The sequence below is a fragment of the Rosa chinensis genome, chromosome 1 (assembly GCF_002994745.2).
Source record: "Rosa chinensis cultivar Old Blush chromosome 1, RchiOBHm-V2, whole genome shotgun sequence".
NCBI lineage: Eukaryota > Viridiplantae > Streptophyta > Magnoliopsida > Rosales > Rosaceae > Rosa > Rosa chinensis.
This window is the reverse complement of record NC_037088.1, coordinates 13,299,429-13,326,760: the sequence shown is the minus strand read 5'-3', so window position 1 is coordinate 13,326,760 and position 27,332 is coordinate 13,299,429. Positions and strand designations below refer to the sequence as shown.

Here is a 27,332-nt window from a genome sequence, read left to right as displayed (position 1 = left end):
AAAAACAAGTTCCAAAAGAAAATGGAACTTCACCACTGATGATGAAAAAATTGTGAAGCAGATAAAAAATCTCTACAAAAACCTCCCTCCTCTACAACAACCAGAGGAAAATGATGAGATCATTCTCCAAACTGATGTGAGTGACAATTACTGGTCCGGTGTGGTTCTGGCAAAAACGTCTGGAACTAACATTGAAAAGATCTGTAAATTTTGTAGTGGCAAGTTCAGCCATACAGAATTGAATTATCCCACAGGGGAAAAAGAAATTTTGGCTGTTAAGAAAACGATTTTAAATTCTCCAGCTTTTCTTGGAAAACTCTTTACTGTCCGCACCGATTGTGCTAGAGTAAAGAATTTCAAAAATTTCAAACTTGATAAAGCTGCTGATAGAGGAAGATTAGCTAACTGGCAATTGCTTCTTAACCAATATGATTATATTGTTGAATTAATTGTAGGAAACAAAAACTATCTTCCAGACGCCCTAACCAGGGAAGTGGCGATGTTCAGCCAAAGAGATGACGACGAAGATCGTAATCCCAGAAGCAAAAGACCTGGGAAAGAACATGAACCTGCTGAGGATCCTAAAGAAAAAATCCTCAAAAGATTCTTGCTAGGTCCAAAAGGCCTAGCTTCAACTAATCAATCCCAGGGTAAAGGATTGACTAGCCCGTCTCAAACAGCAGACGGTAAAGGCTCATCAAGACTGTTGATGGCTGCTGCTTTGCCAAAAAGCAGACCTACTCCAACTGGAATTATAAATGTTTTTAATTATGAATTAAGAACCTTTGATGCTCCTGTGTTCAGAACTGGTAGGAGACTAGCTTATCACCATAAGGCAATTTTGGATAACCTTTTATTTACCTTTCAAGAAAGAAGCAGTGGTCTGATGTTCCCAGCTCTCTTTGCACTAGCTGAAGAACTCTATGAAAATGCTAGGCCACAGCTTGAAGAACTTCATACACAGCAGAGTGCTGTTAGAAAGGAAAAAATCCACTTCCGCGAAGATCCAGAAAGTGCTAGGGTCCCTATCATATCACTTAAAGAATCAGATTGGCATGAATTCCATAGTCTGATAGGAAGTCATAATTTTGAGGACCGTATTCCTCCAACTCTCTTTATTATTGCAGGACCATATGTTAGAAGATACTTAGTCAATGTTCAGAGTGAACATCCTCAAGAACACAAGCTTTGGCTTCTTGAAAATGGTTTTGTCTATAATCTGTGGACTAAAACAAATGATGATCTTAAAGGCTTGCCCCCTATCATTGTCAACACAGTCAAAAACATTAGAAAAAATGACTTACGCTTCGTCTGAAGTTCAAATCCACTCCTCCAGAATGGATCCAGAGGGAAAACGGTGAGGTTGAGTATATCTCTCCATATCATTATGTGAGAATTATTCAAAGGCAATATCTTCAGCCTGCCCGTGTAGGATACAATGGCAGCCAAACTCAAGCATCCCATGGATGAAAGCCATGGCTCTAGAATATATCAAAAAGATCATCTCTGAAGATATCAACAATACCTTCCTGGCAGCAGGAGAAAAAACTATTATCACTGCTTACGATCATCCTGACGTAGTCAGCAGTGACCTATTCTTATCTCTCACCAAAAAAGAGATAGACTCGATACTAGCATGCTTACAGTGGGTGGAACGGCTTGAAACTGACAACCACTATAAAATGTATGTTGATACATATGTCGAAGACAATGCAACAACTGCTCAAATGGCCCAGGCAGACAATGACTCGTTTGTCCTTGGTCACAATTCAGAAACAGATGAGAATATGTGAAGTAGCAGGTGTAGAAAGCACCGAAAGTACTTTTGGACTTTTCCCAAAAGTTGTTTTTGCTTTTCAAAAAGAAAGGTGAAAAACATTTCACCTAAAGGAATCTGCTTTTCCCCAGTCCGACCTCCACCAGCAGGAGCACTCAGGAAAGCAGGAAATCATGGAGTCGTTTTGTACATTTTATTTTTTTGAATTGTAATTTGAGTTCCACTCCCTATATAAGGAGCCTTAGCTTATTTAGGAAGGCATTCGAAAACTTCCAGACTAGTTCTTAATTCGAAAATTTCGATATCAGTTCTAGATCAAAAAATTGAGAAGAATGAGACTCTCTCAAGAAGTAAGAAAGCCATAGTAGTAGTGTGCTCTTTCCTTCCTGTCTAGTGTGAAGTAGTGTGCTTTCATTACAAGTAAGTATCTGTAATCATTCTTATGGATAGCTAAACAGCTGTTTACCTGAGAATGAGGCTCTGAATTTTAGTCTGTAAATTATGTTTGAATAAATGATTTCAGATTGCTCATCCACCTTGTCAATTATGTTTTAAATTTTAGTTTGATATTTTAAAAATGTTTATAAAAGTTTCTGCCTTATCCCTGTACTATTTTTAGGATTAGACTTTCTTTTCCCAAAGAAAAAATGAACTCAGCTTAAGATCAAAACAAGCAGCAGTGATTCCGCCTGTTAAAGTAACCATTAGGCAGAGAGCCGTTAGGTGAAAATTGGGTATGTTGAAGGCTAGTTTTGTTTTTTTCATAATTAAGTGTGAACAGTTTTTCAAGGAAAAAGCAAAAGTTAAACCCAAAAGTCAGCATAGGACATATGAGGCACTAGTTTAGGAAAGACAACCCCTATAAGTCTTTTCCCCTAAGATTTCTGTAAATTGGCACAATACAAACTTATTGGTGCAACTGGGCACAATACATGTGATTTCTGGGTAAACAGGAATTAACCATTTTAAATATGTGGTGTCTTTGTCCACAACCCACTGCATCATTTTTTACTTGATTAATTTTTCTTTTGGTCAAGCAATGTCAGCATTGCTTAATTATATTATTTTAACCGTAAACAAAGTCGGCTTGAAATTTCTGTATAATTGTCATTAGAAAATTAATGTCAATCATTCTAGCAGCTTGCCTGGACAACGCAGCAGAACGGAAACTTTAACTAATGATTGGCAGTTCAGCTCAAGGGTATATATATATATATATATATATATATATATATATATATATATATATATATATATATATATATATCCTATCCATAGCGGAGTTCCGCTTTGAAAATTAACGTGTGAAGTTCAAGTTTTGGGTCACTTTTCAGTCGCATATCCACATCTCGACCGTTCAGTTTTTAGGTATTAGTGTATAGATCGTCTCTGCAAATTTTCAGCGAAAATGATGATCGTTAAGGCATTGAAAACTGTCTTAAAGTTAGTACGGTTCAGAGAGAGAGAGAGAGAGAGAAATTTAGGATATAATATAAAACTTGCATGAATCCATGCCATGAAGAATGATTATATAGCTGGTTCAAGCGGGAAATGGTTAATTTATCCAGACGTGAAAATGATTATGATCGAACCCAGTTGTTGTTCCTACCAAAAGGACTTCTAATTCGCCTTTTGCCTCATCAATCATCACCGTCATGATTGATCTATCACCGTCCTGATTGCCTCATCAATCATCACCCTCGGTCCCTCTCCCTCGTAGTAATTAATAGGTTAGTTCAGTCTTCAGTTTATTGGAGTTGTTGAGCCAGTACTGTTAGCTCCCCTAGCCACTCGATATCTTCTATATGAGTAACGTGCGTAGCAGACTGAACACGTATCTGTAATTTGTATTCAGTTGCACAGTTTGTTTGGTTTGGTTGACTGCACTAATTATAAGCAGTAAGATTATATATTGTGAGTGTATAATATGTGCAGTGTGTTAAGTGTGATTAATTAAGTATTGGAGTGGCCAAATTTCATGTGGGATCAGTACTTGATAATTATTAAAGTTAACTCAGACCAGCTAGCTAGGGAGTACTAGATAGAGGGAGCTAGGTATAGTCTATAAGATTAGATCTGTTAATGGATCGGATTTGGAGTGGATTGATTTAAATATGAATTTGTTTAATAATAAAAAATTGCAACCTGACTTGAACTATTAACTTGACAGACTGTTGATAGTTCATTCAAATCCATTGATTAACAGATACTCAATCCGCTAATCTGATTCATTTATAATAACGAATATTTTTAGATTTTAAATAATAATATTAAATTGTTATTATGATACTTTAAAAATATTAATAAAATATTAAAACAAAATGAAGAAACTCCTTAAATGATAAACTAAAGTAACCAAACATTTTCAAAGCAATACTTCATTGATGTTTTTAAATAAGAGAAGGAAAAAAAAAGAAGCCTCAACTTCATATTCCCATGTTCTCAATATTGACAATATCCTTAATTATCCTATATTCCCATATTGGAAACTTAATTAAGAATACTACGTCCTTTAGATTTTTGCAAAAATTTTGCCATAAATATGTATATTTATTTTATATATAAAACTAATAAGTATTCATAATATTTTATATATAGTATTTTGAAAAATAATATTTTATTGATACAAAAATAATATTAATTGACCGGATTATTAACAAATCAGACCTAAATCCATATTTGATCCGTTAAATAAACGGATGAATGGATTTGTACCATTAATAGATCAACGGGTTTAGATTGAATATGGATCCGATCCGGATTGGATATGGATCAAAATCCGGTTCATTACAAGTCTATATATATATATAAAAGATAATATGAAACCTGAATGGATCAGCTTGCATGCTTGCCTTGACCTGAAAAACTCCTCTATCCTACTCGATTAGAGCTATAGGCCATGGAAACTACTACGTTCTTCATTTCCCTACTAGTTCTCTTTTTTGCTTCTCTCTACTATATCTTCTATAAAATTATTCCAAGCCCTAGGCAACAAGTAACAGTTTATCAACTGCCACCAGGAAGCACAGGTTGGCCCATCATTGGTGAAACCTTCGAGTATCTACGCACAGCCAGAAACGGTGTCCCTGAAAAGTTTGTAGCAGACCGAAGGAAAAAGTACTCCAATGTCTCATTATCATCGGCTGCAGCAACAGCAGGCTCGTGCAAGGTGTTCAAGACATCGTTGCTTGGCGAATCTATGGCCATGTTGTGCACCGCTGCTGGAAACAAATTCCTGTTTTCAAACGAGAACAAACTGGTCAAGTCCTGGTGGCCTGCTAACTTCAAAAAGATGTTTCCAAACACCGACAAAGCAGACTTCTCCAAAGAGACCATCCGAATGCGCGCAGTCATGTCTACATTTCTCAAGCCTGACGCTGTCCGAAAGCATATAGGCGTCATGGATCAGGTCACCAAACACCATTTCGATAAGCATTGGTCCTCGCTGGATCAAAAACAAGTGATCATGTTTCACTCACTAGCAAAGAAGTATACCTTAGCATTATCTTGCAGACTCTTCTTAAACATCGAGGATCCACAAGTGATTGCCAAGCTAGAGAAACCCATTCGGCATATAAATGCGGGGCTCGTTTCATTGCCAGTAGATCTGCCGGGCACCAACTTCAACAGAGCCATCAGAGCATCCAAGAAAATGAGGGAGGAAATTGAGAGTATGGTTGTGCAGAGGAAGATAGATCTCATGAATCTGACTTTGATTGATCGTGAACAATTAGCGAATGCACCAGAAGATCTAATGTCTAGCTGGCTCATGGAGACATATAGCGATGGAGAAGAGATGACGGAAGCGGACATTGCCGAAAAGTTGTGGGGTATAATACTTGCCGGTTATGACTCTATAATTAACACACTGTGTTCCACTGTCATCTTTCTGTCACAGCTTCCTCCAGTTTATGATGCCGTCCTTAAAGGTACATTATATACATAAGCAAATTCTACCTAGCTCACTAGCTGCATTAACTAGCTACTAATCTACTAATATATGCTCATACCAATGATCATTACTATCAAACAAGAATTGAATCAGTTACATATCTGATTTCAACTATGCTTCCATGTTCTATTAATATTTCATGATTTCTCTGGATCACATCTCTACGCCTCCGTGTTTGTAGGCTTAGCATGTTCTCACATAGCTAGAGGACATATATATAATCAATATATGAATTCCATATCAAGTGGTCATTCACAGTAAAATGTGCTAAATTTAATAATCTCTATTAAATAATATTTTAGCTGGTTCTGACTTCGGCACAACGTGCTAAATTAATAAATAATTCGCTAAATTTATAGGATAATACATTTTTAAATATTCATATAGACCCATGCATGTAATATATAAATTAATAATTCCTTGATACATAGTGTTTATGATTCAATTATATATGCATAAGGCCTTCATAAAGAATGACTCAATCGTTGTTTGTTTCTTCTTGAAATTGATGTCACCTTTGATCTCAACTCTAACTTTTCTTAACATGGTAAGAAGTTCTGATATGGTTTTCTCATGCTGCAACAAAAAATTATTCTATGTCATCACTGCTCTGAGAGCTTCTTTTCACGAAACGGGCTCCATAGTAGAAGTAGAACTATCATCTTCAACTTCATCATCTTGATCATTTCTCATGACGCTCTCTATTATCTGTTCGTCACTTAACATAGCACATTCAACAGAATACAACAATATTTAAGAAAATAAAGAACACTTCGATAAATTAATAGGATTTCCTTGATTCCAAGGCTATTAATTTATAGAGGTTTAACTATATATGTAATATATACAGCAATATTTTGTAGTACCTCCTGGCCAAGTTCTCCTATATATAGAGAAAATTTATGAAAACTGTGGCTGGGGACTTATTAATTAAGTAGCAAGTAGTGAAATGGATCCATGTACAACTATGTCTTGCAGAGCAAATGGAGATTGCAGAATCGAAAGATGAAGGAGAGTTGCTCAACTGGGGGGACATACAAAAGATGAAATATACATGGAACGTGGTATGTGAAGTATTGCGATTGCAGCCCCCAGCTAGTGGAACTTTTAGGGAGGCCATCACCGACTTCGTCTATGAGGGATATCTAATTCCAAAAGGAATGAAGGCACGTACATTACATTACATATACTAGCTAATTTTATTTCAATAGATCTAGCTTTGTGAACATCTATATTGTCTTCATTTCTCATTTTCATACCTCCTGCGTGCAGTTACATTGGAATGCTTTTGCCACACATAAGAACCCGGAATACTTTCCAGATCCACACAAGTTTGAGCCGTCAAGGTTTGAAGGACAAGGACCACCTCCTTTCTCGTATGTTCCTTTTGGAGGAGGACCTCGAATGTGTCCCGGAAAAGAAAATGCTCGATTCCAGATATTGGTTTTCATGTATAACCTGGTCACCAGATTCAAGTGGGAGATGGTTTTTCCTGACGAGAAGATGGTCGTGGACCCTGTTCCTTTTCCTACCCAAGGACTTCCTATTCATCTGTTTTCTCATAAATCATAAACGTGATAAGTATTGTAATTGTTATTTGTTTTGAATAAGTAAAAGTGTTAGGATTTGTTTGCTTGTCATTTAAGTTAGTTGTATAAAATGATGTTAATAAGGCCCTAGTTATTAGGGTTGATTAGTTAGGGTTTGAAACATTCTTGCTTAGTCCTCCACGTTTTATTTTGTGCAAACGTGGTTCCATTACTTTGGTTTCAGTCTCGTTGTAAAGGCTATATATGCCTATGTTTATCAATAAGGAAGATGTAGAGTAGTATTCTCCCAAACTGTGTTTTCTTGAGAGTCTTGATATCCAACAAAACTGGTATCAGAGCTCCTATCGGGGCCTGATTGTGTGTGTGAGAGAGATACAGTTGAAAGGAGAAAGATAGAGTGAGAAAGAGATACAGATTGAGTGAAGAAAAGGAGAGAGAAGAGAGGTTAGGGCATGGCGATAGAGAACAGTGTATTTGTTCAACCAGCCATACCTAAGTTTGATGGTTTTTATGATCATTGGGCTATGTTAATGGAGAACTTCTTCATTCAAAGGATTACTGGTCTCTGGTGGAAGATGGAATCCCTGCAGAGGCAGCAACTGGAGTCATTGAGACTGAGGCTCAACGAAAGGGTAGAGAAGATGCAAAGATGAAGGATTTGAAGGTCAAAAATTACCTATTTCAGGCTATTGACCGCACTATTATGGAGACCATCTTGGATAAGAAGACTGCAAAAGGGATCTGGGACTCCATGAAACAGAAATACCAGGGATCAACGAAGGTCAAAAGGGCGCAATTACAAGCACTCAGAAGAGAGTTTGAGATTTTGGGAATGAAGGAGGGTGAAAAGGTGAATGAGTACTTTTCTCGTACACTCACCATTGCCAACAAAATGAAGGCACATGGTGAGAGAATGGAGCAATTGGTGATCGTTGAGAAGATATTGAGGTCGATGACTTACAAGTACGATTATTATTGAGGTCGATGACTTCCAAGTATGATTATGTCATGTGCTCTATTGAGGATTCTAACAACCTCACAACCATGACAATAGACGAGCTACAAAGTAGTCTTTTGGTGCATGAGCAACACATGCTTGCACATAGCAGTGGCAGTGGAGAAGAACAGGTGTTCAAGGTGGCTCTTGAAGATCAAGTTTTAGAGAGAAACAACAATAGTTTTGTTGTCAGAGGTAGAGGTCGTGGAGGTATCCGTGGACGTGGTAGAGGCAGAGGAAGGCTAAGGTTCAACAAGGCTTTAATTGAGTGCTATAAGTGCCATAAACTAGGGCATTTTCAATATGAGTGCCCTAGTTGGGAGAAGGGTGTGAACTATGCAGAACTTGACGAGGAAGAAGAGCTATTGTTGATGGCTTATGTGGAAGAGAATAACTCAAAGCGTGAGGATGTATGGTTCCTAGACAGTGGATGCAGCAATCACATGACAGGCAACAAGAATGGTTCTTCAAACTTGATGAGGGATTTCAGCACTCAGTAAAGCTTGGCAATGATATGAGGATGGTTGTGCAAGGAAAGGGAAGTATCAAGCTTGAGGTTCAAGGAAGAACACAGGTAATAAGTGATGTGTTCTACGTTCCTGAATTACAGAATAACTTGTTCAGTATTGGCCAATTGCAAGAAAGGGCTGTGTCTATTTTGATTCAAAATGGGGAATGTAGGGTTTACCATCTAGTGAAGGGGTTAATAATGCAAACTCCGATGACTGCAAATAGAATATTCATCATTCTTGCTGCATCTGTGTTCCAAACTTCCTAAACTATCTACAAGCAACCTCACAGGATCTTGCACATTTATGGTATCGGAGATATGGACACTTAAGTTACAAAGGGTTGAGGACTTTACAGTATGGGAAGATGGTGAAAGGGTTACCCCAATTTCAAGCTTCTGCAAGAGTATGTGCTGATTATATGGTAGGAAAGCAAAGCAGGGAGCCTATGTTGAAAAGGAGTATGTGGAGAGCGTCACAACCCTTATAGCTGGTGCATGCTAACTTGTGTGGACCTATATCACCTACATCAAGTAGTAACAAAAGGTACCTCCTCAGTTTCATTGATGATTTTAGTCGAAAAGTGTGGATTTATTTCCTAACTGAGAAGTCAGAGACCTTTGTCATGTTCAAATGCTTCAAGAAGCTTGTAGAAAAAGAAACCGGCTCTTTTGTGTGTTGTTTGAGAACCGATCGAGGAGGGGAGTTCACATCACAAGAGTTTAATGCCTTTTGCAAATCCAGTGGCATCAAGAGGCAACTCACTGCTGCATATACTCCCCAACAAAATGGGGTTGCAGAATGGAGGAATAGAACTATAATGAATCTTGTGAGAAGCATGCTTTCAGAGAAGGGAGTTCCGAAAAGTTTTTGGCCTGAGGCAGTCAACTAGATAGCCTATGTGTTGAATCAAAGTCCTACTGTGGCTGTAGAAGATACTGCACCTGAAGAAATGTGGAGTGGAGTGAAGTCGAGAGTTGATCATTTCAGAGTGTTTGGATGTATAGGCCATGTACACATCCCTGATGCTAAGAGAACCAAGCTCGATGATAAGAGCTGCAAATGTGTGCTCTTGGGGGTTAGTAAGGAGTCTAAAGCCTATCGTCTGTACAATCCCATCACTAAGAAAATTATTGTCAGTAAAGATGTTGTGTTTGAAGAAGATGCATGTTGGAATTGGGGGAGGAGTGCTAAGGAAGTAAAGTCGGATGTGTTGACATGGGAAGAAGAAAAAGAACATCAAAATGAGCAAGGAGAGGCAGAAGGAGAAATTGAAGATGGTGAAGATGTCGCTGAACCTGCTTCTCAAACTCAAGGGCTATCTGGTTCATCCTCTAGCTCATCGAGCAACTCGTTGCAAGAAAGTCCTCAAGTGTTACAAGAAGAGAGAGACAGAAGGCAACCTGTGTGGATGCAAGATTATGTTAGTGGAAGTGGCTTGGGATTATCTGAAGGTGAAGAAGAAGATTTGCATAACCTAGCTGTGTTTACAGTAAGTGATGATCCGGTCACTTTCGATGAAGCTGTGAAGTACTCAAAATGGAGAGTTGTAATGAAGAATGAGATTGAAGCTATTGAGAGGAATCAAACGTGGGAACTCACAACATTGCCTGCAGGAATGAAGAAGATTGGAGTAAAATGGGTTTTCAAAATGAAGCTCAATGAGAAGGGTGCAGTTGATAAGTGCAAGGCTCGGTTGGTGGCCAAAGGATATGCACAACAGTTTGGTGTTGATTACACTGAATTTTATGCACCTGTAGCAAGATGGGACACCATTCGTATGATTGTAGCATTGGCAGCTCAAAAGAATTGGAGCATTTACCAGCTCTATGTTAAGAGTGCTTTCTTGCACGGAGAGCTAAATGAGGTAGTGTACATAGAGCAGCCACAAGGCTTTGTGAAACAGGGAGAAGAGGAGAAGGTTTATAAGCTCAAGAAGGCCTTGTATGGGCTCAAACAAGCCCCTCGTGCATGGTACAGCAGGATAGAGACCTATTTCCTCAAGGAAGGGTTTAAAAAGTGTGACTTTGAATACACTTTGTTTCTCAAAGCTGGAGAAGGAGGTACGCTTCTGATTATTAGTTTATATGTGGATGACTTGATATTTACTAGAAACTGTGAGAAGATGTTTGTTCAGTTTAAAGACTCTATGAAACGAGAGTTTGACATGAATGATCTAGGAAAAATGAGATACTTTTTGGGAGTGGAGGTTTTGCAATGTTCTGAGGGAATTTATATCTCTCTAAAGAAGTTTGCTAGAGAGATACTTGTGAGGTTTGGTTTGGAGAAAAGCAACTCTGTGAACAATCCCATTGTTCCCGGAGTGAAGCCTACTATAGATGAAGAAGGAGTTAGAGTTGATGTCACTAAGTACAAACAAATGGTTGGATGTTTGATGTATTTGACGGTGACAAGGCCGGACTTGATGTATGTGGTGTGCCTTGCAAGCAGATTTATGTGAAATCCCACTGAGCTTCACCTACAGATTGTGAAGAGAGCACTCCGCTATGTAAAGGGGACAATAGACTTAGGAATCTTCTACAAACGAGGAGGTGATGAAGAATTGTTAGCCTATACTGACAGCGATTATGCTAGAGATGTAGAGGACAGCAAAAGCACATCTGGGTATGTGTTTTCTTTGAGTGGAGGAGCTATTTCTTGGAGCTCCAAGAAACAACCAATTGTTACGTTGTCAACCACAGAGGCAGAATATGTTGCTGCAACTTTCTGTGCTACTCAAGGTATTTGGTTAAGGAGAATTCTAGACAAGCTCAGGCAGGGTCAGGGTAAGCGCTTCACCATTCTTTGTGACAACAGCTCTACCATCAAATTATCAAGAAATCCAGTTCTACATGGACGGAGTAAGCACATCGATGTCCGATTCCATTTCTTGCGTGATCTTACCAACGATGGCAAAGTGAGACTGGTTCATTGTGGTTCTCTTGATCAAGTGGATGACAAAAACTCAAGCTTGAAGCATTTGTGAAGCTAAGAGAGTTGCTCGGGTTATGCAAAGTTCCAAACGTAAACTGATTGCACTGCATATCAGTTTAGGGGAGGATAATGTTAGGATTTGTTTGCTTGTCATTTAAGTTAGTTGTATTAAATGCTGTTAATAAGGCCCTAGTTATTAGGGTTGATTAGTTAGGGTTTGAAACATTCCTGCTTAGTCCTCCACGTTTTAGGTTTGTGCAAACGTGGTTCCATTACTTTGGTTTCAGTCTCGTTGTAAAGGCTATATCTGCCTATGTTTATCAATAAGGAAGATGTAGAGTAGTATTCTCCCAAACTGTGTTTTCTTGAGAGTCTTGATATCCAACAAAAAGTCCTACTCTACTAGGACTTTGTTAGTGTTTATCAAGTCATCAACTTGAGAGTTGTTAGTCATTGGGTAGTTGTTCCCAATTTTCTGCTTAGTTTGTTTTGTACAGAGCTTGTTTTCAATCAATGAAAATCATTCAGTTCCAATATTTCTCTTGCTTTCATATTATTTAGTTTCTTTGACAAAACGATGAGAATAATTGTATCCTTAGACTCAAACCCATAGATTAGAGTTTTGACTCGCTGAATGTTCAAGTGTTCCTTCCATATATTTTGAAGGGTGATTCTATTTGGACTTAACTTACTTATTAAACCTCCGATGCACCTTTTTTAATAGAGATAATTACCAATAAGATAAATTGGCATGGCTTAGTCCAAGTACCATGCGGACACATTAATGCTAAGTTGCTAACGCAAGCAAACTTTGACTAAAAATAAACAATAAAAATTATATAATTGCCACCACTTAAATCAAATTCATATGCCAGATAATTTGTATCTTTTCTCCATCTTTTGAATATAACTGATTATATTAATTTCTCACTCTTATCATTTAGGAGCATAGACCCCAGTTTTCACTGTTTATCATCTGTCACTTAAATTATTCTACTCTAACAAATAATATATATAGTACAGTGTCGTTTCAAAAAAAATATATAGTACAGTATCAACCCATTCTATAAATAAAAAGTAATATAAAACTCCAAATTATTATTCTGACCCTGAAAGAAATAAAAAAAAAAAAGAGAGAAACGGTATAAAATAGACTATGAACTAGAAGTTTAGAGCAAATAAATCTACTAACCCTCAATAGTTATTTGTTACTTATCCCAAATAGTAAGTGACTATATGCCTTCAATAATAAAGTCATTGACTCTCACTAACTAGTTCAATAACAAATACTGAAAGACATAGATCATAAAGAACTATAGAAGCATGTAAGATCATCAACTGTACGTAAATAAGGCTATTGACCTGCAATAGCTTCAATGCTACTGAACCTTAGTAGCAACAATGCTACTGACCCTCAATACCAAATAATGTTACTAAACCTCAATAATTTAAAATGCTATTGACTATATGCCTTAGCAATAAAGTCATTGACCCTCACTAACAAATAATTCTAGTTCAATAACAAATATTGAAAGAAATGAATAAGAAAAGCCTTATTTGTATAATGAAATAGAAAAGTCTATAAGACCTTCCGTAGCAACGATACTACTGACCCTCAATACCAAATAATGTTACTGAACCTCAATAGTTGAGAATGCTATTGACTCCAAAATGAACTATAAGGGTGTAGCGTGTCACCTTAACACAATTGAAAGTGATGTCAAAGCAAAAGCAAATAGATCATTGACCTTTAGGGTTGTTGTATCTCTTAGCGAGATCTTGATGGATTGAGACACATGCTAACAATAAATAAACTCATTGATCCTTAACAGTAAATAATGATACGTACTAACCAACAATAAGAAATACTAAGAAATAATAAGATTTACAGAGGAGCAAAGAAAACTCCAATTATTACCAAACTAAAGCCTCTATAATATTGACCGCATCAATATTTCATCGTAAAAAGTAAATTGTGTACCACAATCAACTAAATCATAAAATATATGTAATTAAGTGTAGCCAAATATCAAAATCCAATACAGGGGTATATTGAAGCTTTCAATTACTTAACACCGCCAAGTCCTATGGCAATTCTTAGTGGGTTGATTAATTCATAAATTGATCTTTAAAGCAAGAAAACCTTGTTGGATTATAAGAGATAACTTTTTTTTCTTCTTTTTTTTCATTAGAAGGGACATGACTAATGATTGAAAAAGCCATAATACATTCGTGGAACTGAAACACAAATAGTCAATGTTATCCTAAATAGTTTCCAATGTGAAGTTCTCCCTTCACAAAATGTTTTCTTGCTCTGCACTCTACACCAAGCTACCGGCTACTATCTGAAATTATCATCAAAAATCACAACCAACCCAATATAGAATCTATCAAAAACATAAAATTCAATAGTTAGGTTATTAAATACCGAATAAAATGAATCTTACTTTCTGTTTTCTCATGTGCACAAGATTATTATTTATTTTAAGAGCAGATATTCCAACAGACATAAACACACAAATCCTAATCTTTTTCATTCTAATGTAGAAAATATCATGTCTTCAGATTTTGAAGAAGAACTGAGAAAACTAAAATGAATAAGACCCTATAACGAACATAATATGAAATCTAATTGATCTAATTCATTCCCTTTTGAATGAACTTGGTCATCCCACTTATGCATATGAACAATGAATCTGCATAAAACATAAATACTTGTCTTCTAACATAGGCCAAATTCATTAGAAGTTTATGTGTGCTTAAGAAGCTCTCAACACGATTCTCCTTAGATTTGAGATAACTACTAGCATAGAAATAATTTCAATCAATAGATTCAAAATACAAAATCACATACCTCAAATTCGAAGAATCACAAAGCTTATTTTCTAGATATGATCTCTCAATTCATCTTCAAAAAAGCTGTGCTATTTTCTTTCTTTTTCATCGCCTAGTCCATTGCCATAGCTTGACCTCTCTGCTTCTTTCACAAATCCCTAGGTGGAAGAGTGATCAATGCTCTCTTATCTTAGAGCCCTATGAAATATTCATGTATAATGATGGGTATTTATGTCAATTCACCTTAACGTTAAAACTAAAAAATTAAAATATAATCGGCCGAATGGGTTTTTATGGTCCGCATGGGCCTTTAGGGCTTACCGCATGGAAAGTTGCGAAATGAGCTCTGCTCATGGGAAAAACTTTGCTGATATTATAGTTTTTGGTAATTTCTTATTTTTAATACTTAAAAATCTAAGTACATCTCCTTAAGTTTACCAAAATAACCTTGAATAATTAAATCTGTGTCTTTAACAAATTGTTTTTTTTTTTTTTTATCACTATCAATTCAACCCCGAAAAATTTTATTAGGGAGTTGCTTTACATTTTTAGTGTACTTTTAGTTACGGAACCAAAAAGGGATTCTTGGAGGGCCAAACAAGTACTAAACAATTATAAATATTGTTTTGTTAATCCAGATCATAGTTTTTTTTTTTTTTTTTTTTTTTTGCAATATGGATGGTTCTAGAAAATACTTTTGGTTATCAAATAAATAATATATATCAATTACATCAAATTAAAAGAAGTTTGACTTTGGATCTTAGTTATAACTAACTAAACCAAAATATTCAATGAATTTAGCTTTTTCTTTTTTTCTTTTTTTGAGTCAAGCCCCGGGGGCGAAATAATATATTCATCACAAGCCAGAATTAGGGCTGGGCATTTAAGCTCGAAAACCCGTAAACCCGGACCGGCCTGTCAAGGCCCGACCCGTACGGTCCGGGCCCTTTTTTTTTTTTAATCAAAACGGTTCGGGCCGGGTCTTAACTTTCAAAATACGGTTCGGGCCCAGGCCTAAACTTTCAGAAATTAAAAAGCCCGCTAGACCCGTATTAGTTAGTAAGAGACATGTGTCTCTATCTGATTGGTCATAATGGAAGGGCTTAAAACCTTTTTCCTACACTCCACCTCACTCGATCCAAATCTTCAGCTCCTCAAGGGTGACTCGATTAACTCCACAAATTTCATCCCTCTCTCTCTCTCGCGTTCAACCTGACATTCTAAGCTTCTAGGCATAATCTTTTTTTTTGGTCTGAGCTTCTGGGCATAATCAATTATGCCAATTCATGTCTGAGCTGCTGGGCATAATCAATTCATGCAAAATTGAATTGATTATTGTTGGGCATATTAGTTTACACTTCTGTTCCTCTCACTTCTATTGTGAGATCTTCTTCAATTCTTCTTCTTGCAAATGAGATCGCGAGATCTTCTTCTTCATCACCAAAATCCTCACTCTCTCTTCCGGATCTTCTTCAGTTCTTCTTTATCATCAACCAAATCCTCGTTCTCTCTCCCTCACCCAGATCTTCTTGAGTTCGTCTTCTTCATCACCGAAGTCCTCACTCTCTCTCCATCACCCAGATCTTCTTCAGATCTTCAATTCTTTATCTTTCTGGGTTCATCACCCAAATCCTCACTCCTTGTCCCTAGACTAGCACCGCTACACCTTCCACCACATCTGCGACCTCTAATCCAACACCAGAATTCGATGCTTTCAGTCTTCAGTTTCAGTTTCAATAGGGCCCGTAAACCCGGAAGCCCGACCCGAAATGAAACGGGCCGGTCCCTGTTGAGTGCAAAACGGGTTTTGGGCCCGAACGGTAAAAAACGGGCCAGGCCCGGGCCCAACAAATTTTTTGTTGAACCCGGCCAATGCCCAGCCCTAGCCAGAATAGGCCGTTACATAACCTTCCGCTGCCATTTAAGGACATAAGAAGACAAGAAGATAGTGGTAGTACCCACAGTGGTACATAAAAATAGACCTACTCATTATACAATCAAATACGGAGAGGTAGCACTGATCCTCCATTAGTACTACGCCGGAGACGCTAGAGATCTAGGTTCGTAATACAAGGAAATATTATTGTAATTAGACAAAATCTAAAAACATAGGGTTGGGCCAAGGGCCTAAACCCAAGCCCAAAATAGCAATGGACTAGGGTAGAACCCCAGTCCAACAGTTCGCAGCCCAATAGGTAGCTCACCAATGAAAATTGCTCCAGGCCCTTCACTCTGGTTCGGGCCAGTCCACCTTCTCCTCTCATCACCCTGTCGTACATCATCGTCCGACCGAGTTCCGTCATACCCACGTCACCCTACCTGCGTCTCATCTCATCCCGGCGATCCAAGCCATCCCAAGCCACACTACCGCAACTTGCATCAGCACAAAAAACCCATCCCTGATCCAGGCCTTGCAACCCCACACCGCAATCGATCGAGATCCATGGCACCTTCGATCCAAGAACCCAGCAGCGGGATCGACTACCGAATCGTAAAGCACAATCACCGCCTTCACCACCATCCCAGCCGAACATTCTGACAAAACCCGAGCAAATCCCTCTGACAATCCCATGGCAGTAGATCTCCGTCCAACATCAACCCCATGAAGGCGGTGAGGCCAGAGGCCAGCCCCGACGTCCGGGCACAGCCGGACGAGAACAAAATTGCAACCGAAGTAAGCCTTAGGGTTTCCTGAGGTGAGAGAAAAACTTTTCAATGAATTTAGTTTAAGGAAATTTCAATCAAATTATGTTTAATTTACTATTGTATAAATGATGGGGCCATGTATATAATTTAATTATTTTTACATAATTGCTTTAGGTGAATTAAAATTATATAAATAATAGAAGGAAATTACGGGAAAAAAAAATTAATTGAATGTTACATTAATGCGGGAGGTAATACTCTTATATTTCTTTTTCTTTTTCTCTCTTTATCCTTATTTGTCATTTCATATGATGAGTTGGCAAAGTTTATTAACAATTGAAAAAAGATAGAAGTCTAAAAAATATCAAATTTGGATATCCAACTAGAACCACCCTTTTCTGAATTGATATTCTTGTCATGTAGCTAGTAGCTACCTCAATTTGGGGGTGGTAGGAAAATTCCTAGTCTTTAACTTTGGGCTTCAATGTACGTTTTAATCTGGTCATTCATATGATAGATGAGCAACCAATCAGAACTGCGAGCCGAATTCATAAGTAATTATGAGCCCAAATTCAAGGTCCAAAAGATAAGTGTAGAAAAGTCTGGACATACCTGGAGCATTTGAACTATGACCATACACGTATTGCATAGCGGCTCATATATAAATACATATCTCTTGTTTTGATAAGCCTCACAAATATTTGTGTTCACATCAATACATTTTTTTTTTTCTCACTCCAAAAAATCTACTCCCCATTTTACAATTCATACATCATGTTTTCTTTTTTGGTAACTTAAATTTTATCTTTACAATGAAGTCTGGCCCGACCCATCACTATATGACATGTTCTAAGGCTCGACCCGACCTGGTCCAAGCCTGCTACAGATGGGCCAGGCTTGGCCTGTTGACGACCCCTAAACTAGTTGTTCTAAAGCATGACACAGCTCACTGAGTCACTGAGAATGAGATCACCATAAGAGGGGTAATGACAGCACTGAAGAAACTGGATGTTTATGAAAGTCTGGTGTGGATTATTCAAGAGTTAAACACATTCCAAAATTTCAGTCACTACGGCAAAATGGCAAAAAGAACAAAGGACATTGGGAGAATGGTAGTACTCATTAATCATTTTGTGTCAGGTCCCAGTCATCACTAATAGATGAGGCCTACTGACAACAAGCTTTACTTCACATCCTCATACCAGCACAAATTAACATATTCCGAATGGTTGTCAAGTTAATGCTAAAAACCGAATAATTTCATGAAATATATGAGCATTACTCTTAATTGAGTTAATTCGACAAAATTATCTTGCTTGTTTCATGAGCAATATGGGTGGTTTGGCCTGGGAAACAACCTTCATAAGCTACCTGATGGGAGCGCCCTCTGTTTCCACAAATGCTAGGTCGAGTCTGTTGTCGATACCAGAATACTTGCACAATATTGCAATTCATTGAATCAGTTTATTCCAGGGACTAGCATTGTGGTGTTCAATCATTTCAGCTTATGCCATTAAACTTTTACCATACAGCTCTACCCAAGAGTGCATCTCTTCTATATCTTGTGTCTTATGTGTTGCGTGCTACTCACAAATTGAATCGGCATATATATATATATATATATATATATATATATCAGGCCTTCTCCACTGCGGACGTCCGCAGTTTTTCATTGGTGCGTCTTTCCAATTTTGACCCACTTTCCGATCATATTTTCACATCTTAACCGTTCAGTTTTTAGGTCCTAATGTATAGATCACCTCTGCAAAATTTCAGCCAAATTGGTGATCATTAAGGCATCCAAAACTGCAATTTACAACAATGTACACGAACGGTTCCGGTTCGGCAGATTCGGTCTGTTCGTATAAATTACAGTTTTGGATGCCTTAATAATCACCAATTTGGCTGAAATTTTGTAGAGATGATCTATACATTAGGACCTAAAAACTGAACGGCTAAGATGTGAAAATGTGATCGGAAAGTGGGGAAAAAATGGAAATCCGCACCTTTTTTCTTAGGTGTGGATATCCGCACCTGAGAATGATTCTATATATATATATATATATATATATATATATATATAGACCACATAAACTGGACTGAACCACATCTACATGACATCTGAAGATGCAAGACAACTATAGAAAGCTACAACTGAGTATGAAATTATGGCAAGTAAAATATAGAAGTAAGCCACAACTCAACATAAATAATGGTAATCCTCAATTAATCAAGTGGTGCCATAAGCTATCTCCTGCTAGGAGTCGGTGCAGCAGTCACAATTTACAAAGGGCCTAGAAACTGTCATAATCTAATCATAACTGCACAATCTTACGATTTAAATGACTAAACACACATACTACACCCAGAATACCAGTTTCCCTCAATAAACAATCAATAACTGAATTCAATGCTTACTTGAGAAGTTGACATACTTGGCGATCCAATCATCGGCAAAAGAGATGTGAGGTTTCTACGTAGAAGTCAGTCCCTTCTACAGCAAATTTTGAATAAATGAACAATAGTCCAACACAGGCCTACAGATTGGTGGAAGATACACCACAGATGCTCCTTGCGCTCCCATAAGAAGAACTTTAGGCTACGGAAGGACCCATGATGAAGTAAAGTAGGCTATGCATAACCTGAATACAGTGACAGTCCAACAAAGGCATTGCAGTTGGAATATGGATGCACATACATTAGCCAGGCCTTGTAGTCCCTTCTGATATTGAATATTAATCAAACTATAATTTTTACCATTAACTGAAAAAGAAACAAGACCATCTAGCATTGTCTCCAACAAGTTATAAATGAAGACCACGGAAAATTTGGGAATTACCAAAACCATAAGTAGTGCAGCATCATCAGGTTACTAAAACTTTTGCATCTTGGATATCCACATTCCCTTGGTACACAATCAGCAATTGAGGTACTCGGTCAAGGAACTTAGTCACGAATTTCTCCAAGAATTCTTTCTGCGCAGGCTGTAAAACATAATTCAAATTCAAATTTTTGTTTTTCAACCCTCGCAGCATCAAAACCTTAACAACAGAACACCTTGGGATTATCCTCTTCTCAAAACTGAATGACAAAACAAGAGGGTGTTTGGCAATCATTCGCGAAGACCATCCCATCTTGTTCACCAAAAAATCCATTACTTGCATTAACTTTTTCACTGACATAATCATACAGGGAGGGTGCATCTTGAAGGCAGAGAAAACATCATCCTCAGACCAACCCCACCTCATCATATAAACTTGGCGACAATGATCCAGCTTATTCTTTCTACACAATGCCCGTATTGCCCACAACGATCTCTAGTTCTCCATATCAAATCCCATTTCCTTGACCTCAAACACAGCTTTCGCAAACTTTTCATGGTTTACAATCACATTATTAGTACAATGAGTAAGCAACCGAGAAATGCATGATTGCAGCATACCCAATTCTATCAAAAGCTTAATATTTGGCACCAGAATATTACACTGGTTAGCCGAAAAAATCCGAGAGCCACGCTTCAAAACTGCAATAACATCTTGCTCAGAAAGCAAACTTCTAATAAATTTATGTACCGGTATAATCTGTCTCTCCAAGGTGTGTCCCAAAATATTTGGATTCAAAGACCTCTAGCAAGGTCCTGCCTTGAAAGTCCAACAGAGCTGAAATACTCGAGCTTTGGCAAAAGGGTTTTCTCGAAATCGGCAGCAAGGAATTTTGGGCATGACCTAATAACCTGTGCGATCTGGGTTCCAGAGAAGCCATGGTTTCTGAAATGGGCCAGAACGGAGTCTGCTCTTGCTACGGAACCCAACTTGACGCGCTTGGATTCTAAAACTGCTCCTTCCGCTGACAACCCACATGAGTTTATCAAGTAATTCACTGTGAAACTGTGCTCTCGTTTTGGAGAGAATGGTGTGTGTGCAGAGGAAGTGATGAGTTTGAAGAGAAAACAGTGAGGGTTTTAGATCTCCAACGACATACCTTTTGGTTTTGGAAGCAAACGTAGTGAAAGAAACCAATCTGAACATGGTTGTGGCACTGATATGCAGAACCGCTATCTGGGTTGTTCGGTCTTTTTCTTCCACGGCGGTCGAGAGAAATGTAGAACTGTTGGGGTTTTGGGTTTTACCAGTAAAACTGTAAAAGTTCGCATTTATTTGCCCACTTGACCATTTCTTTTTTTTCTTTTTTTTTCTTCTTTTAATTATATTAAAATTTAACACATAACACTAAAATTTCACACGTGCGAACACTGCGTTTTGCACGCACAAAGCACATGCAGAAACGCTAGTATATATATTAAGACGAAATGAAAGTATTAAAATGTTAGATGTATATTGTGTTGTGTGAGATTTGTTAGAGTTTAAAATTAACTTTAGTAATATGAGATTAGTAGTGATGCATTTCTGTTCATTTTTAGTTGTCATATTGACTATTGTTGCAATCATCTTGAGAAGCTTGTCAGCCACAATGCTTAGCACGACCCCGTACTCGGAATATCCGAATCCACGGCACGGCTTCATCCTCCATGACCGCCAAAAGGGCGTCATCCTTACATCGCAAGATCCTCTAGTTTTAGGACCATTGATCGACTTATCTTGCTCAAACATACACCAGTCCACGAAGGGCGTCATCCTCATGTCATTTTTAGCAGCTTGATATTTTAGCCGTTGCAAAAAAATAAAGTGTAAAAAGTATGGATAGCCCGCAAAAAAGACAATGTAAAAAGGTACAACATTAGACTTGTCAGTAGATTTGTTGAGAGTTGTTGTTCGGTGTTTTTTTTCAGATGACATACAAGCGTTCAAAGAAAACTTGGGATAAAGCTGAGAAAGTAGAAAAGAGACGACGGAGAAGGAAAGTATATAGAGAAAATGGTAAAACATTTGATTGCTCAAAGTCATACATCAAGACATTAAATCATAAATCTTCAAAGAGCAACCCTTCCGCTGAGCTGTAATTGCAAGCAGAAACCATAACTCAACATGCTGGTATGAGCATTGGAATACACGATAATGATAACCAGATTGAATACATCAAAGCCTACTGAACTTGAGCACCGGAATGCTGGTACGAGCTTGCAGCATTAATCATTTGTAGAATTCAAAGTCAGTATCAGGCTTCTTCACGTTGGTTTGGTAACCCTTCTCAAAGTCCTTCGGCAGTATGACATATCGGTTCTTTCGAACTGCATGCATTCCTGCTTCTTGACATATAGCTGTAATCTGTAAAAAAATAGGTACCCAACCAGTTATGAATTATGATAGTTACCACATGATCAAAATTAATTAGGATAATAAAGATATGAGACCACCATAAAAGCCTTCAGCATGTTTAGAGTTCCTAGTGGTGAAGCCAAACGACACAAAGCTCAAATGCATCACCGTAAAATTTAAGGTGATCTACTATGGGTTCCCAAGTTCTTAAACAATGTTGTAGTATTCAAGGCAGCACTATCTACAGGTCAATCCCAGGATTTTGTTCAAACGATGTTGTTATACCATTCACATGTGGCAATTTTTGCGAAATCCACAAATCTGCCTCAGAACAGTTGTGTTATATGTGTGTGCATATGTTATATCAAAACTCAACTCATACAGCTGAGTTCCCCACCCCAACATCACACTTACAATAAAGGGGAAAAATGACAACACAATACTTTTTAACAGAAATCCATGTCTCACCTCAGCAGCGCTGATTTTATCTGGCCGTGAGACATAATCTTCCAAGTCTACCTCATCACTCAAGTTCATTTTAGCAGTGCAAACCTGCACAACAAATAAGCAACTTGGCATCATATTGCCTACGAGATACAAACCTTTGATAAAGAGGAAAGATAAAAGGAAAATGTGCATCTACGAAACATAAGTCACAATAACCAGAGACTCTATGGGCAAGAATGTGGCTACATGGGATAAACATATGGACATTGGGTGCAGCTCTACTTTGAGGTGTGCAATTTCTTTGCAACTAAATATGAGGGGATGATGTCAAGTTTTGAAAATAATGGGGGCATTGGGGGGAGTAGCATGTCTATCAACATGGATGAGAAAGAAAGGACAAAGTTATGAATCCTATACTGATGGGAAAGAAGAGCCACCTCACAAAACAAAATACTCGTGGAAAGATACACTGATACATATATGGATATTACTTACCTGGAAAACAAGTCTTTTTTGCCGCCTATCAGGCAAAGGGAATTCAATTTTCCGATCAAGCCTTCCAGGACGCAGAAGTGCAGGATCCAAAGTGTCAGCACGATTAGTCGCCATTATGACCTTAACATTCACAGTCTGGTCAAACCCATCCATCTGCAAAAGATATAAATTCCAAATCGATTTAGAAAACTGGCAAGAAATAGTGTAGGGTCAAATTTTCATTTGTCATTTAGAAAATATATATATATATACTCCAAACGATGCATTTGCATGTCCCAGTTCAAATATTTTAGACAATCAAAATGTTTATTCTTTCTTTAGCAGAAATATTTCTGTTCTTCAAGATAAAATCTTCCTGGAACTACCTGATTGAGGAGCTCCATAAGAATTCGCTGAACTTCTCTATCAGCTCCAGTTTGAGCATCAAACCTCGCAGTAGCAATAGCATCCACCTCATCAATAAAGATGATGGCAGGTGCATTCTCCTTGGCGAGACGGAAAACATCACGGACCATTCGTGGACCCTGACAAAGAAACCAAATCATCAAAACAAATTGCATTGCTTCTAGTATCAGTCAAACTGAGGCGAATGCAAAATTACAATCTCCTTGCAGCACTTGCTAAAGAGCATTTGTTGTAACAAAATAGTGAAAAGGACATGTGGACTGTAAATAAAACATAAAAAAAGATAGCCTACGACAATATTTTTAGAAGTTCTTACCTCACCCAAATACTTCTGAACAAATTCTGAACCAACAACTCTAATGAAGGCAGCAGTTGTATGATTGGCAACAGCCTTAGCTAGCATGGTTTTACCAGTTCCAGGTGGGCCATACAGCAATACACCACGTGGAGGATCTATTCCAATCTGTTTGTATAAATCATGGTGTGTAAGTGGAAGTTCCACTGCTTCACGGATTTCTTGCTTTTGAATGTCGCATCCCCCGATATCCTAAATAACAGTTGAAACAAATAAACTACTATCAGTATGATTGTATCACATGATGATAACAGAGTCTTCCGTATGGGCATTTGGTCAAAGGAGGGAAAGGACAAAAAGATGAACCACACAAAATAACATCTTGCCATACAACCAACATTGATACTGCAATTGTTTTAACGAAACTAATGACAATTGCCTCTAATATAGTGATGAGCTTGGGTTGGTTTGGTTACTACTATTTATTATCTGAACTCAACCAAACAGACTCTTTAGTTATGTGGCAGTTGTCTGTTTATATCTTCATTTATTTTGTAGAATTCTTATCTAATAATATATTGAAAAAAGTATATGCATATTGTATGGCATCCCAGTTGGGTTGGATTCGTAGCCGAGTCCTAATGCAAGAACTGTATGAAATTCTTAGACCATGCTGTAGCCATGACCAGTCCAGACAACAACAGTGAACATGTTTCCAGTAGTGCAAAAGTTCTAAAAGAAAAGGAAAAGAGTCCTAGTTAAAAGGCTTGATAGCAATCAGATAGGTTCCATCATATGATAGCCATTCCAGCCACAAAACTAGAAAACTCACCAAAGGTAAAAACACCCACAATCAAAATTTGTTTGAACACCCCAATATCTAAACCTAAACATGTGGAGTCAGGCATAATTAAGCCTGTACAGAAGGTTGACAAACAGGTAGACTTCAGAAAAAAAAACTCAATGAACAATAAACTCTCCTCGAAGTGCTTTTAAGAAGAGCTCAGTTATAGCTAACTTCCACAAATCCAAAGCCCCAACAACATTCTATTCAATTCAATTAACCCTTTCCTTCCAAGTGCACAAATTTACATTATATACCCTAAATTGAACCTTTCCATCACTCACTAAACTGAACTATGCAACCTTTGGTACAGTTTTGGGCAAAAATCAATCAACTTTTAGAGTTATTCTTTCATGTGTCAATAAGCAAAACTCTTCAGAAAAGCTCAATGATCGCTAATTTCCCCAACCCCAAACCCCCAGCAACGTTCTATTCATTCCAAGTATCCCTTTCAATTCAAAGCGCACAAAATTTTACAGCAGAAACCCTAAATTTCATTCACAGCCTTAATTAAATTCAATCAATTCTTTCAACCAAAAAAAGAAAAGAAAAAGAAAGCAACAAAACCGAGCGTGGCTTACGTTATAGGTGACGTCGGGCTTCTCGCTCTGGCTGAGCAGCGAAATACTGGAGTCGGCCTCCGGCGGCAGAACGTCGACAAGGGCGTTGGAGTGGCGGTGCAACGCAACGGAGGCGGACGGCTTCAGATGCTCTCGATTAATAGTGCTGAGAATCCTGACATAGTAATTCGAGCCGGTGGTGGACCCGACGATGCCGTTGTTCTGATCCACCATCTCCATGAACTGTCCGATCACCAGAGGCACCGATTGGATCCTCTTCACCTCCTCCTGGGCGCGGAGGAGCTCGCGCTTTAAATTCTTCTGCTCGTCTTTGACGTACTCCTCTTGGATGTCGATGAACTCCAGCTGGCGCTGCAGGGACTTGAGGCGGCTGTAGAGGTCGTCCTCGTCGGAGGATTGGTGCTGGTCGCTGAGCTTTAGGTCGGATCTTGTGGATGGGAACGAAGCGGGTGGCTCCGCCGCGGGTTTTGGGTCCAACACCATCGCGGACGCTGCCATTAACACTGGCACTCTTTGCTTCCGATTCGATTGTTCGAGAAAAGAAAAGGGGAGAGAAAACTGGAGCTCCTGGCCTATCTATCTCATCTATATATATATATATATATATATATATATATATAGAGCAGTTAGTTAGTCAAATTTTCAGAAAAAAAAAAATTACCATTAACAAGAAGTAATTAGAAAGTTAAAGTTTTTTTTTTTTTTTTTTTTTTTCTAGAAAGACTATATAAGATGTACTTATTATTAGTTAACATAGGTAGTTGAAACGCATATTAAAATATCACAATCGAGAATATTCTCATGAGACGGATTTTGATTATTAATGATTAGTGGATCAAGTTGTGTCAAACTCGCTCCCAACCTAGAGCGAGAATCCATCGAACGTATGGGTCTCCTACGCTCTCTAGCGGAACCCACAGCCTGTGAGGCCATTATGTCACCATGTGGCATCACCATCCATGGCGGCAACTCCGTGCTCAGCTCCTCTGGGTGGCGCCATGTCCTCTTGATGGGACATCAATCCTTGCAGGCATGTTTGCAGAAAGTATATGTGATCTCGTCACTTTTATGGGATCGAGATGAGACATAGTGGGGACATACCACAACAATCCATGTCTTTCCTGTTGAACATTGACGTTCTAATCTCCCATTAACGACAGGAAGATTGTCTTATCAAAGTGACAATCCGCAAATCTAGCGGTAAAGAGATCGTCTGTCAAGGGTTCTACATAGCAGACTTACAGTTAGAGATTTATATCCAACACAAATATGGATGCATTCGTTGCTAATGACCCATTTTGATACGTTGTGGCGGCGTGATTGGCACAGAAACCGCACACTGAAATATGTGTAAGTACGAGATATCAGACTCGCACCCAGTCACGAGCTGTAATGCAAAGAAAGGTGAATGGTAGTGGGTCGTAGAAGAATTAGTATAGCTGCATGTGATATTGCATAACCCCAAGCGGAAAATATTGGTGCGCATTACCAATGTCCGGGCCACCATCATAGTCATTTAATGGTGGCTATCCGCGAGACTATTTGGGTGTGTACATGGGGATATGATGCCCAACATTAATCCCCAATGATATGCAATAGTCATCGAAAGTCTTCGATGAAAACTCTCTAGTATTATCAAGTCAAATTAACTGAATGAGATAATTCGGGTAGTGGTCCCGTAGCCATATAATCTGAGCTAGGAGTTTATCATAAGCAGCATTATGAGTGGACGATAGCGCGACATGTGATTAACATGTCTGCGTGTCAAACAACACCATAAAACATCTAAACAGTCTGCAACTTGGTTAAAAAGGTCCACAGAATCCCCTTGGATTCTATGAGAATACAT

General features: G+C 38.2%; 2 protein-coding genes across 2 annotated transcripts; one reads left to right on the top strand and one right to left on the bottom strand.

Moving 5' to 3' along the window:
* The first annotated feature begins 4,614 nt into the window (after window positions 1-4,614).
* Window positions 4,615-12,245, top strand: LOC112177319 (beta-amyrin 28-monooxygenase). Its single transcript, XM_024315618.2, has 4 exons — window positions 4,615-5,706; window positions 6,708-6,895; window positions 7,002-7,345; window positions 12,111-12,245. Exons 1-3 carry the CDS (start codon window positions 4,677-4,679, stop codon window positions 7,299-7,301), a joined length of 1,518 nt encoding a protein of 505 aa, XP_024171386.1. The 5' UTR covers window positions 4,615-4,676; the 3' UTR covers window positions 7,302-7,345; window positions 12,111-12,245.
* A 9,803-nt stretch (window positions 12,246-22,048) lies between these two features.
* Window positions 22,049-26,070, bottom strand: LOC112180317 (26S proteasome regulatory subunit 6B homolog). The gene is made up of 6 exons (XM_024318852.2): window positions 25,484-26,070; window positions 24,080-24,310; window positions 23,724-23,882; window positions 23,359-23,511; window positions 22,885-22,968; window positions 22,049-22,425 (listed from the first exon to the last, which is right to left on the bottom strand). Exons 1-6 carry the CDS (start codon window positions 25,979-25,981, stop codon window positions 22,291-22,293), a joined length of 1,260 nt encoding a protein of 419 aa, XP_024174620.1. The 5' UTR covers window positions 25,982-26,070; the 3' UTR covers window positions 22,049-22,290.
* Window positions 26,071-27,332: the final 1,262 nt, after the last annotated feature.